Source organism: Telopea speciosissima, chromosome 1 (assembly GCF_018873765.1).
Source record: "Telopea speciosissima isolate NSW1024214 ecotype Mountain lineage chromosome 1, Tspe_v1, whole genome shotgun sequence".
NCBI classification, from domain to species: domain Eukaryota; kingdom Viridiplantae; phylum Streptophyta; class Magnoliopsida; order Proteales; family Proteaceae; genus Telopea; species Telopea speciosissima.
Window position 1 is genome coordinate 17,509,810 of NC_057916.1, and position 20,136 is coordinate 17,529,945.

General features: G+C 39.2%; 1 protein-coding gene across 3 annotated transcripts; it reads right to left on the bottom strand.

Moving 5' to 3' along the window:
- Positions 1-233: 233 nt before the first annotated feature.
- LOC122640143 (methionine--tRNA ligase, chloroplastic/mitochondrial) lies at positions 234-16,134 on the bottom strand. Of its 3 annotated transcripts, XM_043833306.1 has the most exons (13): positions 16,103-16,112; positions 15,730-16,062; positions 15,098-15,241; positions 14,855-15,004; positions 14,164-14,331; positions 12,139-12,263; positions 11,227-11,320; positions 11,022-11,120; positions 9,223-9,403; positions 6,993-7,108; positions 1,287-1,442; positions 651-779; positions 234-541 (listed from the first exon to the last, which is right to left on the bottom strand). In XM_043833306.1, exons 2-13 carry the CDS (start codon positions 16,027-16,029, stop codon positions 374-376), a joined length of 1,830 nt encoding a protein of 609 aa, XP_043689241.1. In that variant the 5' UTR covers positions 16,030-16,062; positions 16,103-16,112; the 3' UTR covers positions 234-373. The 3 variants fall into 3 exon arrangements, with proteins under 3 accessions (XP_043689241.1, XP_043689247.1, XP_043689233.1); XM_043833312.1 differs by having other exon boundaries at positions 12,175-12,263; positions 15,730-16,134; XM_043833298.1 differs by having other exon boundaries at positions 15,730-16,134.
- Between the last annotated feature and the right edge of the window lie 4,002 nt (positions 16,135-20,136).

The window sequence follows — 20,136 nt, forward strand, 5'->3', positions numbered from 1 at the left end:
ATACATTTGCCTTTGCCTTATTCTGACCTATTAGAATTCTTATATCTAACATGATACTATTCCCTTGATATTTGTAGGTAGAAAAAAAAAATTACTTCATAGGTTTTACAATACAAATGAGCAAAACAATCCCCTCCCCCCTCCCCATTTAACGAATCGTCACTGCACGGAATCTCCCATGCATTGATCTCTTCCCAAAAAATATTAAAAAGAACAGAAAACAAAGGTTACGAAATGGAATGGTTTTAGTTCAATCTTTTAAGTCAAGCTAGATGGTAAAAGAAAATAGTTCTTTGTGTCATCATGCTACCCATCAACTGAATCAAATTTGTAAAGCAGGTGGAGATAATCATAAACCTGAAGCCAGGGAAGTTTAAGCTTCAGCAACTCCCTGTGACTGAGGTATTCTTTTACCTTTCACAACCTTCTTAATTGTTTCACCTCCATCTTCCCCTTCTGTTATGCTCTCAATCCTTGCGAAGACGGGCTTAGGTTGTGCCATGACCTGACCCTGCTTTAGCCCACCCCATTTGGTATCACTCTGTCAATAACATAAAATCAATAGATCAGGCTGTAAAAATCAATTCACAATTAAATACAATAAGCAGAGAGAGAGAGAGAGAGAGAGAGAGAGAGAGAGAGAGACATACCCAGGTCATGGTCTCAAACTGATCCTTTGAATAACCCAGCTGTTCATATATCCTCAGACATAAACTTGGAACAACTGGAGATAAAGCAATAGCTATGATCCTCATTGCTTCCAATATAACCACGAGGTCCTGTCCAAAATGTTGCCAAGGTAATAAAAAGAATGACCATTTATTTAGTTAGAAAATCTTGACATTTGACATAACTACCAGGTCAGTCCCCTCAGTTGAGTTTAGGCTTAGGGGAAGAAATAACGAACTTGGTAATCATGAATCAGATCATCCTCATCCAATACTGATCCCGATCATTCTGGATTTGACAATCCAGACAGGAAAAGGAGAAATTAAATGACATTTCAAGATAGCGGCGATCCTGCACTGTCCTGATACCGATCTGGATTGTGATACTGATGATTCATACTGAGTCAAAACCCGATTATGAGCATAATTACCAAGTCAAGGATCACAGAATTTATCCAATTCAACTCTCATGGAGATGCGGCGGGAACTTTAAAGTAGTAAACAATCCCACTAAGATGACATAAAAAATCTTCTTGAATGTGTGTGTGTATATATATATATATATAATGGGAATGAAATACAGAACCAGAATACATTAATAAGTAAGAGAAAGAAAACCTTTGCAGCAGCTTCATTGGAAGAACCTCCTTGCTTAAAACGAGACCATGGTGCATGCTCATCCAAGTACAAGTTGCCAGCATTACCAATCTCCAATACAGCTTCACAAGCTGATGAGAGTGAGAGATTGTCATAATCAACTCTTGCTTTTTCCACCTAACAACAAAAAACAAAATAAATAAGTTGTCATAGAGAACTCTAGATTTTCCCACTTAACAACAAAAAAAAAAATAACAAATAAATAATAGAGAGAGAGAGAGAGAGTTATGACCAAGAGGGGAAATATATGAGCAGTTGATTGGAGATATGAACATTTCAGTACTCAACAAAGAGGAATCCTCTTGAACTGTGTCCAACTATCAAGAACAGTTATATATATCTATGAGTTATTGTTCCAGCCAGTGTTTTGCTGCTGGTCCTAAGCCCGAAGCAAAAAAAAAAAAAAAAAAACTTTTAGCCAAACCCTTTTTTACATGGAGCCTATATTTTCAACCTTATGCTAGGGTGTCCCCCAGAAGCGACGCATTACACTTTGACCCAGCTATAGTGAATAGTGAGCAAGGGTTAGCTAGGGCGTTTCCCTGTAAGCGATGCACCACTTCAACGTCCGGATGTGGTGATAAGAAGGCAAGGGTTCTCATACCATAGACGAGTGCGGGTAAGAAGCTGGTCCAATAGCATAGGATTAGATTAGCATCTTGGAACATAGAATCTTTAACGGATAACAGTCTAGAATCAGTAGATGTTATGAGAAGGATTAACATAGCTTCCATTCAGCCCATCAAAAAAAAAAAAAAAACCATAGCTTCCATTTAAGAAACTAGCTAGAAGGGTAAAAAATCTAAGGAGTTGGATGACTTTAAACTTTGGTGTACGGGGGGATAAAAGTAATAGAAGTGGAGTGGGCATAGTAGGGGATAAAAATTAAAGAATGATGTGGACTTCAGTTTTAGATTTTGCTATAGCTTATGATTTATCCATAGTAAACACATACTTGAAAAGAGAGAGGATCATAAGGTCCAATAGGTTGTTATGAGAGGATTTTAAGGTTAAGGGATAGGGACACAAAGGAGAGATGGAAAAATTATATCTGCAGCCTACTAAATGAAGATGCTTTGAGTAATAGTGGCCCGGAAAACTGCATTACCCATCAAGACACCACATGTCATAGATACATTTGGAAAATTAGGGTGCCTGAAGTAAAAGAAGCTTTAAGGAGGATGAAATTAGGCAAGACACCAAGTCCAAATGGGGTCCCAATAGAAGTGTGGAAGAGCTTAGGAATACGTGGAGTATCTTTCAGGAGATCACAGAGTATGAGGGCAGCCCCACCACCAGTACCAGATAATGATGATGATGATGATGATCCCATTGAGGTCCTTTAGTAGAATCCTATCATATTTAGGATTCCGAATACCAGACAGAAAAAGCTTACACATGTCTAGTCTGATTTGAAAGGTAAAGTGGGCGATGTTGTTTCAAAGTTTTTCTTCTATCCTAGCACCCCAACTAATGCCATTGAGGGACCATACTACCAGAGCATGCTTGACAATATGGGGAAGGCAGGCCGAGGAGTGAAGAGGCCCACTGCATATGAAGTGATGAATGTTTACAAAAGGATCTTGAGGAATATATTGATACATTAAAGGGAACATGAGAAAGCTATGAAGTGACTGTGATGTGTTATAATTAGACTGGACCCACTACACAATCCATCATTTGAGGAGAAGAAGGATGCAAAGAATATCTATAAGTTACTGAAAGATGTTGCATATGAGGTGGGGTACATAAAGTTGTCCAAGTGGTGACGGACAATGGGAGCAACTTTAAGAAGGCTACTGAGATGTGTGATGGCTGGACTAGACCCACTACACAATCCATCATCAATTCCATGGTCTATTGTGATGGTAGGACTATCTTCATGAAGTCTGTGGATGCATCCAAGAAGAAGGATGCAAAGCATATCTTGTCCAAGTGGTGACAAACAATGGGAGCAACTTTAAAAAGGCTAGGAGAGATTGATGCACAAAAACAAGTACCACCTCTTTTAGACACCATGTGCAGCCTATTGCATCGACCCTATGCCAAAAGGCATGGTGAAGAGATCCATGGTAGCGGGTATGGTTGAGAGGACAAGGCAAGTGACCACATTTGTGTACAACTATAGATATGCTTTAAATCTACTGAGGGAGAAGTGCGGGGGAGAATTAGTGAGGCTCGGCATTACTTGATTTGCCACCTACATTGCATTGAAGAGCCTTGAGGCAAAGATGATTGGTCTGAGGTCCATGTGTGCTTTGGAGGATTGGTTTAGTTGGAGAGAGTCAGATTCGCCACAGGGAAGGGCAGCACAAGCGATCATATTTAGTGACCAGTTCCAGCAGGACCTTAAGAAGGTAATTCTTATACTAGAGCCAATGGTAAAGGTATTAAGGATGATCGACTCTGAGAAGAAGCTTACCTTGGCCATTTGACACACCTATATGCAGCCATGGAGATGATGAAGGAATGCGGTGCGAACAGCGCTACCACATGGTGGGAGAGCATACCTGAAGATTGTTGGGGACCGATGGGAGAAGCACTCGATGCATCCACTACATAGGTCTGGTGAGTATAATATTTTTATTTTAAGGTACTCAATCCCAAGTACCAATACAAGCGTCGACTTGGAATGGAACAGTCACTGATAGATGCAGTAGAAAAAATTGTGACCAAGTTGGAGCCAAGTGCAATAATGAGGTGAGACTTGGTAGGCCCACTGCATTACTTGTCATTTTATCTCCATTCAATTCATATACACATGTACTTATTTTACAATTACTTACATTCACCCTCCAGATGCAAGTGCAATTGGAGTACATTCTCACTTATCCACTCCAAGGGGTGGAACCGATTGGGTCACGCACGGTTAGAGTAGTTGATGTATATGAATTATAACATGAGATTGAAGATGCAACACATACACATGGACATGGATGTGAGAAAGATCCAATTGATATTGGCAACATTTTTAAGGCAAAGTCAGATGAGGAGGATTCCCTACACAAGTAGGTGACCAGTCCAAATGGGTACTGATGTTGATGAGTTTATGGTATTTCGAAAGGTACGTGTTCATTCATAGACACCCTGAACTTTTGAGTCTCAGCCTAGCGGGGATGATGAGGATGTCAACTAGTCACATTCTAGTGGCCACACTCGCACACCATGCCCATTTGATGGTGACGAGGATGATGGTGATGGTGAGGATGGTCACGGGGGTGATAGATTTGTTAGGATGCACAAGGAGTACCACCATGTGGAGCTAGAGCCGATTCGCTTCACAAGTGAGAGTTGTTTCGATCATGCCACACAGGATGTTGACCACAGTGCATGACCCCCCACACGTGCAAGCTACTCGAGAGGCCCGTTTCACCATTTCATACCACCACCTGAGGAGGATGATAGCATGGAGTCAATGGACATTTTGGTTATGAGCTTGACTGGCACTCTCAGAGGCCTGAGTCTGGAGGAGAGTAGTATGTATGGAGGAGTGGGGGCAATGGCATGCACCATCATATGCCACAAAGAGCACCGGTTCCAACTATGCTGGATATGGTGGCTATAGGCACTATAGCTCTTCATCATGTCATTACCCTCTAAGTATGAAGGTCAGTCACACATTGGGTCATCATTTGTGGACAACATCTTCTCATTCCCAGCCCCCAACCACCATACATGTCTGTTTTGGTTCCACAACCACCATCCAATGGCAATGTCTCTTGATCAAGTTTCTCACAGTTCAAAGATATACCCTAGGTAGGGTTCCTCCAGTATGTTGACGATTCCATTTATAGGGCTGCTATGGAGGACTTTGAGCATTTCTTTTGGGATACTATGACATGGCCAGGTACTGTGATACAGTTGGAGGATAACTTGCTTCGGAAGCAATAACAATATTCTAGTGGCTTTGATCCTACCCGGAACTTCATGTAGTAGTAGGACTCTAGGATGGGCATAGGGGTGACTTGCTTGTATTCTTGACTCCCATATCTTTGACACTTTGTAATCAACCATGTATGATGTATGATTTATGAAATAGTTTATAATTTTATGTCTATTCATTCATAATGCATATTTAAGTTATTTTCATCGAATTACATGTGATTTAAATCCTATGGGTTCCAATATGTTTAGAGGGCCTAAAATAGCGTTTCCTAGAAATTTTGGGACCTAATTTGGCTAATTGGGCCTCAAAACCCTTCACCGTAACTTGCTGCCGCAAAGGTACAAGTTTCGACCAAAATTTCGATTTCGGTATCTTGAACCTCGATTAGATGTTGAACCTCAACATGTTGAATCAAACTATCACTGTATGATTTATGAAATAGTTTATAATTTTATGTCTATTCATTCATAATGCATATTTAAGTTATTTTCATCGAATTACATGTGATTTAAATCCTATGGGTTCCAATATGTTTAGAGGGCCTAAAATAGCGTTTCCTAGAAATTTTGGGACCTAATTTGGCTAATTGGGCCTCAAAACCCTTCACCGTAACTTGCTGCCGCAAAGGTACAAGTTTCGACCAAAATTTCGATTTCGGTATCTTGAACCTCGATTAGATGTTGAACCTCAACATGTTGAATCAAACTATCACTATATTTATTCCTTTTTCTACTTCTTCCAAGCGCAGGATAAAGTTGTAGATCATGAAGCAGAGATACCCCCTTAAAGTGAAGAGCCAAACATATGGCTGAAACAGTTGCACCAAGCAAGGTCACAAGGGGGGGGGGGGGGAGCAGAAGCGCCCAGGACCCCAAAGAGATAGATCTCAATGCCTTGCTCGGAATGCTCCTCTACTATGCAAGCAAAATCCTAAAAAAACTACTGATCGCCCAATCCACAAGGTATAATAGATCAGATTAGTCCCCTCTGATACCAACATGAATCAGCTAATCTGACTGTTCTGATACCATTCTTTACAACCATGGAAAAGAAGAAAAAGATGCCAGAGGAAGTTCCCACTCGGAGAATCATAAAGGAAACACACACCTGAGGTTGGCAGACTGGAAACAATGTTGCACATAACCAAGGACAAATTTTATAAAGGTATACTCTTTATTTCCCCCTTCCTCTTTGGCTTGCATGAGAGAACACATTCTGGGGAAATAATCCAAACTCAGAGAAGCATTAAAGGAAATATCACAAGGTAAGGATACCAATTGGAAATAAATTCCAGGAAGAACATGGATAAAATTTCTCAGGAAGACAATTTTATGCATTTTGTTTTCCCTTTCTCCTTTCTTTTGATCTAATTAGTAGAACTCTTGGAGCTATTTATTAGCAAGGCAAGAGCATTAATGCTGCAGACAATTGAAACACAGTTTTTGGAACAGTTTGAAATGAAGATAGCACAATTTGTTCAACAATGCGAATATTCATGAGCCATTATTTTCCTATTCCTCAAAACAGAAAATATAGCTAGCAGTAAAATCCAGGCTAGACAACCATCCTTCCTGAAAGCCAGAGAAGAAATTTAGAGCTCTTTATCCTTAGCTATTCTCCACTAGTTCTATGGACATCAAGGTTTAGGAAAACAGTACTTTATGCCCACACAAATTGTCAATTTGGACTCAGACAACACTGTCACATGGCAGAGAGAACACATTCCAAGGATGCTCATCTAGAAAAACCATGCCCTTAATAACATTCATAAAAACTCTTACCAACTCCTCTATGGTGTTCTTGAATGCGCTTCCTTCAGCAGCAATATTTGAATCAACTGCCAAAGTTGAATGGCAGTTCTTTTTCAGGAGTCCAAGTGCACGGTTTAGAAGATTTCCTGCACAAATTAATTTAAGAATATTAAATTGACAAAAGAATCATACCAAATAAATGTTTATTTATGAAGCAGACAATAAGGACAATAGCATTGGAACTGTCATCCACCTATAGGATCTGTTTGCTGTCCCATTGGATGATGCATACCTGGTTTTTGGTCAACTTGGTCTGTCATTCATTCTTCACCATATTTTTTGTGGGTTATGGGAGAAAGAGAATGAATTGGCCGCTTAGGCAACTAAATGAAAATCAGTATAGAATTCATTCACAAAAAAAAATTAATATAGAAATCATAGGGCTTGTGGTAAACATAGCAAACTAAGGTTTTAACAAACCATTCTATATGTTCCAAAAGTGGGGGGAAATCCATTAATTCTTTCCAACTAGTTGCAGAAAGTACATCAAAAGATCCAAGACATGAAATGCCATTGGTTTGAGCTGGTCATTTCCATCCAAAGGATATCTGCTGACAGATTTTGGTTTGTGGATGTTACGAAGAATAATAGCTCTATCTTTTGGTTGCCAAGATTTCCCTGTATCAGTAGGTGACTGCACTTGCTGACCTACTTATGTCACCCGTAGAAAATCCGTTTCGGTAGGTCATTTCGGTGAGCAAGGCCATATTAGGCTGCAATACTTCAAGGAAACCTTGTTTTAGCCTACATAAACATAAGTAATTCTTCATATTGCAAGAAAAGTCACACAAAATGGTGCTTTGGATTTGCACTTGCACCCTTGGTTGGCAGTAAACATCAAACCCTATTGTATACCTTATGTAATATTGCCTATTCTACTGTTATAGAACTAGAAGACAGAATATGCAAGTAATACAAGTATATTAGGCACCATGAACGATGAAACATAATGTTGATTAATTATATATGAAATAATACAAACTACAAAGCACAGTTAACATAGACACCTGAGTCCCAAGTCTCACAACAATACAATATTGTCTATTAATACGAACTATGACATGTTGGATCGAGTCCACTCATGGTCCAATGGAGCGGACGTGCATTTTCCTCCAACTGCATGACAAATGCATGCCATGTCAAAGTGTGCGAGAAGAAACGCTCGTAGTCCTCCACATTTGCCCTGTAAATGGCCTCATCTACATACTGGAAGTAAACGACTGATTCGGGGGCCTAACGGCCAAAATGATCGAAATTTCAACGAAACATTGCATTTTTGTGACAAAATTAGCAACATTTCAACCGGAATTATGCTGCTTCTGAGTTTCACCTCCTGTTTCGTCCTGGGCATGTCGAAACTAGCAAAAAATTAGCAAAACTTCATCGAGATTTTGATGAAATTTTGAACTATGATGACATCTGATGTGAGGTCTAGAAACAGGAGATGGTCGAATCATGATTCAGGAAGCCAAGGGCTATGCTTACATTTGAATGAAGCTTACAGTTGAGTTCTTCTTCCACTTCATTTTCTTCCTTTCCACATAAGGTCGTCAAGAGTCACCATCTTATTACAATGGGACCATAGTTATCAAGGTGTCGCCATGGCGTCCAGGCTCCTTGGTTGCCTTGTACGCCTTGTCGCCGTGGCGGTGTCGCCTTGATTTTTTACCCTGTAAAATGCCATGGTCGCCTTCCCGCCTTGATAACTATGAATGGGACAATGATTTCCTAACATGTGTTTTCATGATGTGGAAAATGTCGATCAATTGCTTTTACACTGTATTTTTTCATTTTAATGATCTACTTCTTGGATAAGTTTGAGATATCTTGGATCCTCCTCTTTAGTCCAAGTTCTTATTGAACCTGGAGAGTGAAAGCTTTTATTAGCAGAACAATCTCATGGAAACTTTTATTGCCTATAGCAAATTGCATTAAGCTGGTCATGTAAAAGGATAGGAACAGAAGAAAAATTTATGATGATTACCAACTTAAAGCAAAGTGATTGATAAGGCGTTTGCATTGTTACAATTTTGGTTTTCCAATTTGGGAGAATCTAGAGACATCAGTTGCCACATACCATTTGAGAATTGTATGCAGCAACACAGCATATAATTTCCATGTATGGTTTTTCCGTTTGCTTAGGGCACCTGATACTGGTAGTAATAGCAAAAAATGATACATGAAGAACAAGAAGGCATACCAATTGTATTGGCAAGATGGGCATTGACAATATTAATAAAGCGCTCCTCAGAATAGTCACCATCACTTCCAAATTCCACTTCCCTGAGGAAGAAGTACCTAACTGCATCAGACCCAAATCTGTGCACCAAATCATTTGGTTCAAGTGTATTGCCAAGAGACTTCCCCATCTTCATGCCATCCTAAAATTTTCAAAATAAAAAGCATTGCTGCATGAAATGAAAATAAATATATGAGATGTAATGCAACAATTCATTGTTGATATAATTAGTCATTGTCAAATTATGAAGATAAAAATTCAAAAGTTGCAATATCAAACAGAACATGAGCAGTTAATGAAATCCAAAGGCAGTTTGAGGCAAAGTCAAAGATGAGAACAGTAATTAAAACCCAAATTTAACCAATTCTCTATTAAGTAGTGAAAAGGAAATGTATCTGTTGTTGTGTGTTGATATACATTGTTGTAGCCCTTACTTAACAGCTCAAGCTTTTGGGATAAACAGTTGTAACATAGTATCAGAGCTAGGAGGTCGGGTGTTCGACCACTGGTAAGTGCGAGGGGTTTGTGTTATGTGTTGTTGTGCCCCTTGGTACCACGTGATGTTGTCACATGTAGAGCCCTTTTGTTTTTTTTTTTTTTTTTTTTTGTTTTTTTGGGGTGGGGAGGGGTGCACGTGTGGGGGGTGTTGTGTGTTGATATACATTGTTGTAACCCTTACTTAACAACTTGAGCTTTCAAGATAAGCGGTTGTAACAGTATCCACAGTGCAAAAAGGGGTTTCTGTATATAAGAACATAGTAGGAAACCTATCACGTTAGGCACAAACCTCCTAATCATGACACCAACGAACATTACCGCAGGGACAATAATACCCCTGTGCATAGTTATCAAGGCGTCGCCATGGTGTCCAGGCTCCTTGGTCACCTTGGACGCCATGGCGGTGTCGCCTTGATTTTTGACCCTGTAAAACGCCATGGTCGCCTTCCCGCCTTGATAACTATGCCCTTGTGGTAAACTTAACAACTTAACACCATCTATTTCCAACAACTGAGCATCCCTTTTTGGCCCTCCAACTAAAAGATGAAACTCATCCCAACCCTGTACCCAGTACCCTGTAGCCTTCTTGTCCCGCCCTTACTGGTAAGTGTTTAGTATGATCTAATAGGGTCAGTTGAGTTGTTACCTTGTAAAATTGGTAGGCCCCTTGCATGATTGGCAAGTAGTGAAGGTTACTGGTTAGGGTTGACAAATGTTTTAATTTTAACAAGGTTGGGTCCAGCAACAGAAAAATTTGCCCCTGACTTAACCAGTTTCAAATCTTATCCAGTTTATGTCCCAATACATTTAGTGAATACATAAAATGAGAGGAGATGCTGCACTCACAAATCTTTAGGTAAAAACCTAGGTTTTGCATTGACTCGGTTGAAATATCTTGGCATTTTTATTTCAGTGGCCACCCAACATAGACTCGTGCAAAGAGATCATCCACTGTCATCCTTTCTAGAGTTGAGCATGCCATGGTTCTTGGGATCAACTAACCAGTAACCATTGATTTCTTTAGCTTAATATGGTAGAAGAGTAGCTGAGTTCTTAGTCATGTACTTTTGTGCCCTTTAAGAGTTTAATGCATCATCCCTGAACACGAAATCTTCATGTACGTTGTTAAACCATTGGGCACAAAACACTAGGGATAGCAGCTTGGGGAGGTCAATAGATAACAAATATGAACTAGTCACCAATGAAGCAGGCTCATCGTATTGCTCGAAAGAAATACTATAACTTCTATGGATTTGAAATACCTTTGTCAGGAATCCATGACCAAAAATCATCTTAGGAATGCTTAGCCCAGCTGACATTAACATAGCTGGCCAATATACCGCATGAAACCTTAAGATATCCTACATAAGCATAACCAAAAAGAAAAAAATGTATCAATTTTACAAAGAGTCCAATTAACAAGAGGGATAATGCTCCATGGGAGAGCAAGAAACCAAGATGGCATACCTTGCCAATTAAGTGCAATGAAGCAGGCCAACCAGAAGATATTGCATCTTGTAAAGTAGGTTGCTCTTTGTCCTGGGATAGTGCTGACATATAACTGCAAAACAAACAAGGGGGAAACAGAAAGTAAAAATATAAGATGTGTCAAAAGCATTGGATAGCACAAAATAAGAAAAGAATCAGATGGCAGTCCTTGCAAAAACTTGGTTGTGTTTTCTACCCCTTCAAAAGAATAAAATACAAAAAAGAAGAAAAGGTTCAGAACTTGATAAGCAAGTAGACCTTGGCTGAGTTGAGTACTTCACTCAATTTGGATGTCTCAAGATCCTGAATCTAGAGACTAATACGTATAATCCGATCATCCGATGGCAGCTTCCAAGTTGAGTGGAAGTTACTGAAAAATTTTACAAACACTAAGAAACTCTTGCCTGAAACGGTTTTGTTACATGATGTCATCATTTAGTACTAATTAAAGAAATTAGATTTCACATACACAATAATAAACTCTAATTTTTGTCCTCTGTGAGTGCCTCGGGCCTACGAATCAACTAGTCAACAATTCGCTTTGGCAGGCCAAAACAACTAGTCATTGAAATATGACTACATTTTGACTACACTGGTTACGAGGTCTAACAAAACCTAAATGGCCATTCATAAGATTGTGTATAATTTGAACAAAAATTGAATAGAGAGACTAAGGGTTTAAATGATATTATCTAATTTATATGACATAAGACACTTCACCATGCGCACCACATACATGCCTACGGCCTACCATCCATGTCTGTACAAAGCATGTTCAATCACATATCAACCAAGAAAATGTATTAAAATATGAACTATTTTGTCCAATAAGAAAAAACACAAACTTAAAGGCATAAATCGATTTCATGGTGACCAAGGAAAAGACTCTACCCCAGTAAAGCATCAAACCAAACATATATCGTTTGCTTTGTGTCATTAGGCACAGGAATACCCCAGTCCACAGATGCACGGGAAATAGAGAAATCTTTCAGGCCGCTCTTAATCCAACTTTGCACCTGAACCAGTCTCTATGTTAGTTATGGAATCCAGGAAGAAAACAATTTCTGAAGAATAGAATAGGTTCACATTCACATAAATGCAATTTCAAGATTATATAAATAGCATTAGAATCTATAATAACCAAAGAGAATAAGACAGATATCAACATGAACTTCATGCTCGTCAGAAAGGAAAAAATGTAAGGAAAACCCTTTAGGTGGCTCCATGGCTGCTAAACAAATTGATTACCAGGCAATTTAGCATGCTTCAAAGGGGCTTGGACCCACAATAACAGGTAGGGGATCACCTAAACCAAAATCAACAGTTCAAAGCATTGCCCTTTTCTTCTTTTTTTTTCTGGAGATTTAACCATACATTCTATTCACACCCAAAATGGAAATGGTGTAAATGTTAAACATAAGAACAACAATAAATGGTCAGAAAAGTGTTAAAACTAGAGTTTCTGCAAATATGAAAACCTGTTGAACTCAGGTTGAATAAATGATGAAAACTGAACAGGAAAAGCACGACACATACTATTGCTTTAAAAAAAAAAAAAGGAAAAAGAAAATACTCCCTCTGTCACACAATGGCTGTCCCCTTTTGAAAAAGCCCAAAGTTTGAGGAATGGTTAAAGAATTAAGTCCCACTATTTTTCAATTCTATTTCCCTTTGGTCATAGTTGTCAAGGCATCACCTAGGGTCCTAGGCAGGTGCCTTGATAGTCTTGTTGGTGTCACCTTGCGTCCGAGGCCCTCCAATGCCTTGGGTTGCCTAGATGCCGTGACAACTATGCCTTTGGTCAAAAAAATATGTTGGGATAGCAAAAAAATGGAAAGGACAGACTGTCTTTACAGGATGTATACAGTAAGAGAAAGGTTTTAGAATATCTGCCTGCATTTGAACTGCTAGAACTTTTTGGGAATTCTGTTAACTTATAGTCAATAATTTTGTTGAAGGGAGACAACAGATGGTTATAACCTCATTAACAGTTTAATTTTCAAACACTGTGAGGATAACTACCTGGTTGGTCTATTACCCCAACCAATATTGTAGGTGATTTTTCACTTTTGGTAACTCTACTTCAGCAGCTTTCTATAATTAGTTAAATAGATAGCTTCAGAACCTCCATTGACAATGAAATAAACTTAAAAAATCAGTTTTTACCCCAGAAAATTAGGTCCATAGAAAAGTAGCAATGAAAATAACCAAACTCAACTTAATTTTCAAAAAATAAATACGAACAACTAAGACTAAGAACAGGACTAAGATTTAGAACCCAAAACACCAATAGAATTGACTACATTCAAATCCAAACCCAAACAGGAAGTTTGAACCCGAAATACTAAAATCACATTTGCCACCAAATACAATAATGATAAAGACCATACCCAGAGCACAAGGCTCCCGCCACAGCAGGGTCTAGGGAGGGTCATAATGTAAGCAGCCTTACCCCTGCTTTCGCAGAGAGGCTGTTTCCATACTCGAAATGCAACCTTACCATTGCACCAAAGCCGCCCTAACCAAATACAATAACAATAAAGAATAAATAATGAAAATCTAAACTTATCCACCTCTATCCCGTGGAGGTTTTTCATGCTCTGAGGAAACAATCATTTTGTACTCAAAAGAAATTGACTCATTCTTATTTTTCCTGCTCCACACAACCATCCTAAGCAAAACAATCACCTTGCATGTTGTGAAAAAAAGTACAAATGACTTGTTGCAAGTGCAAAAAAGTATGTCTTGGAAAGTCCCAACATCCCCCCCCCCCCCCAAAAAAAAAAAAATGCTGAAAACCATTATCTAGATTTTGATGCTAACATTCATTGAAGACACATGGAGAGAAAGGGAAAAGGAAAAATATATAATCACAATCAATCAGTCAAAACAAAGGCAAAAGTTTATCATCCTCACCTCGTTCAAACGAAAAGAAGGCTGAACGAAGTTTGGATTTTGACTTAGAATCTCTTCCATTGATTTTTGATACTTCGATAAGGCAAAGAAGAAGTTGTCCTCCTTTCTTGGGGTGCAAGGCTTTAGGTGCATTGGGCAACAGTTGTTCTCAAGTAATTCCTTCTGATCCTGCATTTTTTAACCAAGACAGTAAAATTTGTATTTGGAACATGTAAAAATGACTCTTCATCAAATTGTCCAAGGGCATATAGGATAATTAATAGTCTTTATAAGGTAGTAATATCATGTTCAAGCAAATGCTGAAAGTGGTTTTTCTTTACATAGATTCAATTGCAGTATTGCACAGTCGATGCCAATAGAAGAGATTTAAAGTGGACCAAATATTCAATGTCCCTGAGGTCCAGGATGAAATAGATGAACAAAAATAACAGTATATGCAATCATATATATTAGTCAACAGATAGACAATAAGGACAGCCTACCTACAGCATATCAATACATAAGGTACAAATGCAGGGGAAAGACTCAAAAAATAAAAAATAAAAATTGCTGGTCGGTTGAATGGTGAGTCTCACCCCTGCATGTGCTTGGGTGCAGTTGAAAGAGCCTTTACATGTGTCTACCTAGTAGTTCTTACACTTAATACATGGCACATATTGGAAGATTTCCTAAGATCAAAGACGTGTACCACCTTATACTCCTCACAGTTGATACAATAAAGGCCTTCATAATCAGCCCGGTAAATGTCACCATTTGCAAGAACTCTCGAGTAAAATTCCTTCACAATTGTTTCATGCTTTGAATCGGTTGTTCGAATAAACTTGTCATAAGATATGTCTAGCTGCAATTATCAGACAAAAGAAAATATGATCACTGTTGCAAAGTATGATGGACAATGCTTTCAAGCTGATGGACCAAGAAGTAGCGAAAATACATCTTTCCAGAGCATCTTGTAAGAATATGATACAGCGTTGCAGTGCTCTCTTGGGCTGGAACCGCGGGCAGTGGCAGCAGAAGCAATTTTCTCCCCATGCTCATCTGTGCCTGTGACAAATATAACTTTCTTCCCCAGCAACCTCTGATCAATTTGAAAGAAAAATAAATCAATCAGATCAAATCAAAGCTAATAATGACCACTTTCACATTGGTAAGTAAATTAAGAAGTTACCACACTACGGATCACCATTGTAGTAATTTGCAATACAACCACATATTCAAACAAAAATAAGAAATAACAATGAAGCTAATAGTTCCTCCCACAAAGTGCCCCTCATCTCATGTTTCCTTCCTAGCACAAAAGCAATTCCTCAAATCAGAAACCAAAGGTGTCCAAGGAAGTAAGTCTAAAAACACTGACGCACTGTGATAATTCGTTCAGCGAGATAGTCAATGCAATCGTTCGATTCAACCCAAAAAAAAAAAAAAAAAATTTGCAATCGTTCGAAGTTAATCACAATGTGAATTTGTCCCCAAGCAGAATTATTTAAATTTGGGAAAGGGTTTGGGCTGGAAGAAGGAATAATAAGGCAAGTGATTCAGTCCAAGCATGGGAGATGAAGGGTTAACCTGAAATCGAGCAATGACATCGGCAGCAATGGTAGTATAGGCGCTTCCCATGTGGGGAGGAGCATTTACGTAATAAAGGGGCGTTGTGAGAACAAAAGGCTCCACAGAGGTGGATTGTTCTTGGCGGCTCGGGAGTTGGCTTCTGCAGCTGCAAAGCATAGCTGATTTCAAGGACGGCAGAGAAAAAGGGTTCGGAATACGGAGTCGGTCCTTAACATGCTTGCTTCTGGAATTGATTGAAGATAAAGGAGAGAAGAACCAGTTGCCATTCTGTGAGGATACCAATACTCTCCCAACCATTCCTTCTGTTGTCCTTTCTCTCGCTCTCTCTGTGTGTGTCTGCGAGATAAGATGAATAGCAAGCGAGTGCGGAGTTCAGCTTATCGCTTGCCCAGCCTAACAAGCATACACTGAGTCAGATGGACTTTTTATTTGAATATAGCAATTTTAATGAAATATTATCGTTCTAGGTTACAGGTTTCAAATTTCACCCAATTAAAGTAAAATGAAACACTGGTTGCACTAGTTGCCTTGTAGGCTGTAGTTAGGGGTCTCAATCCGTCGATCCGATTTGGTTTCGGTCAGGCTGAATCAGTTTTGATGTGAACATGGGTGAATCCTAAACCAAACCAATAAAAGAAGGTTTGGTTTCGATCCATCTCGACTTCAGTTCGATTTGGGTTTGATTTGGTTTCAGTTTCCAATTATCGATTTTGGTCTATACTGTCACGATATCACATGGCCCTTTGCTGTGTCGCAGGATGTGCACCACACACCCTGCATTACACTAGAGGATCCAAACTCACATGGTTTATGCTGTGCCACAGGATGTGAACCGCACACCCTGCAGTACAGTAGAGGATTTTTATTATTCAAGGCAGTCCTATGAAGGGGTACATCCTCGTATTTATGAATATAGGCACACCTATTTGTATGGTCATGTCTTTGTAAAGACATATCCATGTGTGATTATTATATGAATGGACACATCCATTCAATTATTTTACCCTTTAAATGGGTCAGAGCCTAAGTAACAATTAAGTTACAATAATCCCAAACCCATTAAAAAAAAAAAAAGAAGGATGTGAACCAAAAAGAAAGGCCTGGCAAATATAACTTTACCATCACCATCACCATCACCTTCACCAACGCTCGGCCCAACTCAGCCCGCGTGTGTGAGAAAGCACCCGTGGATCCCTTGACACATAATTCAAGTTTGACCTGTATCTCTAATGAAAAAAAAAATAATGCCAACGGCCATGGCCGATAGCAACCCAGCCCCGCACAAGTGCCTCAGGTCATGAGGCCCGTAAGACCCGCTTCCCTTCTCTTCTGCTCCCGCAAACAACAAGGGCCTCATGTGGCCCTTTGTTGAGTGCATATTACAAAGAGAGGAAAAGAAAGTCTCTCCTCCATTAGGGTTTCTCTATCAAAGGAACTTCTTCCACGGGCAATGATGGTACAAGTGTTGCATTCCATTGGAGGATTTATCTTGAATCTCAAGGTAATCCTAACCCCTCTTTATTGTTTGATTGATAAACACCCTAACACATGCAAGGAGGCATTCTCAATTCCTTCTTTCTTATACTACTTCTTTCCTCTTCAATGTGTCTTTATGACTCTAAGTCACTATTTTCTTTCCTCCACCTACCTATTTCTATTCCCACTCACTCTTACTCTCACTCCTCTTCCCTCCTCAATGGGATGGATCTCTCATTGAATTTTATGAGTTTCTCACTTGTTTCCTTATTATTAGTTTCTTTGTTTTGTCATTTTAATCCTTTTATCCTTTTTCTATTTAAGTCATTAATATCTTGTTTAGTCTTTTGGACTACTTTATCTTCGCAATTTTTTTTTTTGGTCATGCCTTATGTTTTTGAGCCTTTAGTCTTTGGTTTCTTTTTATTCCTTTTTTGCTTCTTTCCTTGAATTCAATCATTCCTTGAATTTAATCGGATTATCTCTATTTTTAACGACTTGAAGTAATGGTTAATGAAAATAGTATTTTATGGGTTATACTATTCTTTTAGTTTCATTTCCCTTGAGTATGGAATTAATGATTCCTTGCAATATTTTTCATATCCTATATATACCTTAATGTTGCGTATCCTTCTTATCATGATCTCCTTTTATCGATGACAAAGAGGGAAAAATGTACTGAAAAAGTGGGGTGGAGTTATATCTATATTGGATATGATTCTAATGTGCATGCTTTGAATTATATAGGGGAGAAATACAATTTGGTGAAATATAGTTGGTTCTGGTTTTGGCATTGAACTGTTGAAGGCCTCGCTTCGTTGTAACTTTGGCAAGAGTAACAAGAAGGGGGTAGGGGCGGGTGAGGTCTGTTGGTGTGCAATAGGGGGTGGGGGTGGGGGAATCGTTATCCTCTCTTGTTACAGCATGGTGTTGTACTGCATCGTGCGGTGCTGCAGAGGCCATGTGGCATAGCGGGCCCCACATGATGCAGATGGCCTCTGCAACCACTGCACGATCGATGCACTACAGCACCGTGCTGTAACAAGAGAGGATAAAAATTCGGGGGTGGGGGTGGGGGTGTGTGGGCGTAGGGCCATGGTTGGTACTTGGTGGGGTGACAAGAAGAAGAAGCAGTGGGTGTCTCATTGGATTGTTAGAACTGTGATAGTAAAAAGAGAGGCAGGGGTAAAACTATCAAAAAAGAATCCTTAAATAAGGAACAAACATTGTTTTGAGTATTTTTGTAATACCCAAACTCAATCAGGTTAGTTCTGTTAACATAAACACTGAGTGGTTAATTTTGTAAATCAAAACCCAATGTTAGTTATTCTAGTAATTTTTCCTTTTCTTTTCTATTTAAATGTAATTTTTTCTTTTTTGAATTTCATTCGATCCTACACTATTGGTTAGGACTTTGACTCCAACTTGAAAAGAAGATTAATAAGGGAAATGGGCATGGAGGCCAAAATAGAGGAGGCATTCTCCACTTTGGGGATAAGTGAAATAAAGGATTGATTTATATCATGGATGGAGGTGAGCTGAAAGAAAAAATTACAAAATTTTGATGATATCCAATGTCGGAAGAAAGAATCTTATACTGAAACCATTAGGGCTTGGAGCTTTAAGAGCTTTGAAACACTTAACAACATGCATAGTCTTCTCGTCAGAAGGGTGAGATGAAAGAATGGGGAGGAGATGGGAAGGGATAGAAGAAAATGAGATATAATCAAGAATCGGTTGCAAGGGAGGTATAGAATCCGGACTAAACAACTGAAGTAATTCAAGACCGTACCCCATCGATTAAAATCCTCGGCAGTATCGACGGGGTGGTGGTGCACATCCGGCGGCACAGCAGAGGCCATGTGTGCCACTTGGCCTCTGCTGTGCCGTCGGATGCGCACCGTCGCCCCGCCGGTGCTGTAGAGGATTCTAGTCCGTACCCCATATTTGATTTCAGAAGGCTGAGATGATGACACCCCTTCATGAGAGACTAGGCCATAAATACACTTACAGCTGATTACCAATGGTGAACCTTTTTTTTTTTTCCCCCCCTCAAAGATTCATTAATAAGGAGAAAAAAAGAAAGAAATTACAAAGAAACAAAAATCTCAATTCAGATCCTCAGCTCTATGGCTCTATCCGTAGCGGCCATAACGGTCTAGACACATCATCGTACACAATACCCACCTTACCCCTACACAGGTAAGGCGCTTGGGCAAGGGTAAGGTAGACATTACACAAGATAATGTGTCTGGACCGCTATAACCGCTACGAGCAGCGCACCATAGACGACCACGATTCCAAAAATCTAGACACCAACGATCAACCACTTAACTCTTGAGTCTTGACTTCTACTTTTTTTTTGGGAAGAAACTCTTTACTTCTACTGAAAGAAACTTTCCTCTTATAAAACCAGCGACCGAAGCCTTATAGACATAAAACGCTCAATGTCAATTAAGAGGGGGTTATCTCCGCGATCCAACTGGAGATTCTGTTGGATATCGACGACGAGAGTAGCCCAACACTCAATGTCAAAAGTGGAAATGTTTCCAAGAACATTATCAAAGAATTTTAGGGCTATCTCGACAAATCTAAGCTTTTTTGGTAAAAATGACGAGGTGAGAGACTTATCAAAGAATAGAATTGAATTGAAACTGCTTCGGACCAAAAGAGATATATAAAGAAAAATAAATAAAAAGCCAGCTATCATTTGTACGTTATCATAAAGGGTTAAAACTAAATAAGAAAAAAAAGCGTATGTTAGCTGTATTTGGGATTTCAAATTTAACACTCTTCCTTGGAGCTAAGAGCTCCAAGACCTATATCCTCGGTAGATCTGAATTCTTTCCTTTTAAACACTATTTACCTTTTGGGAAAAAGAATCCTGTCTGATAGTGTGGCGTCAGTGCTCAGACACTAATTGAGGGA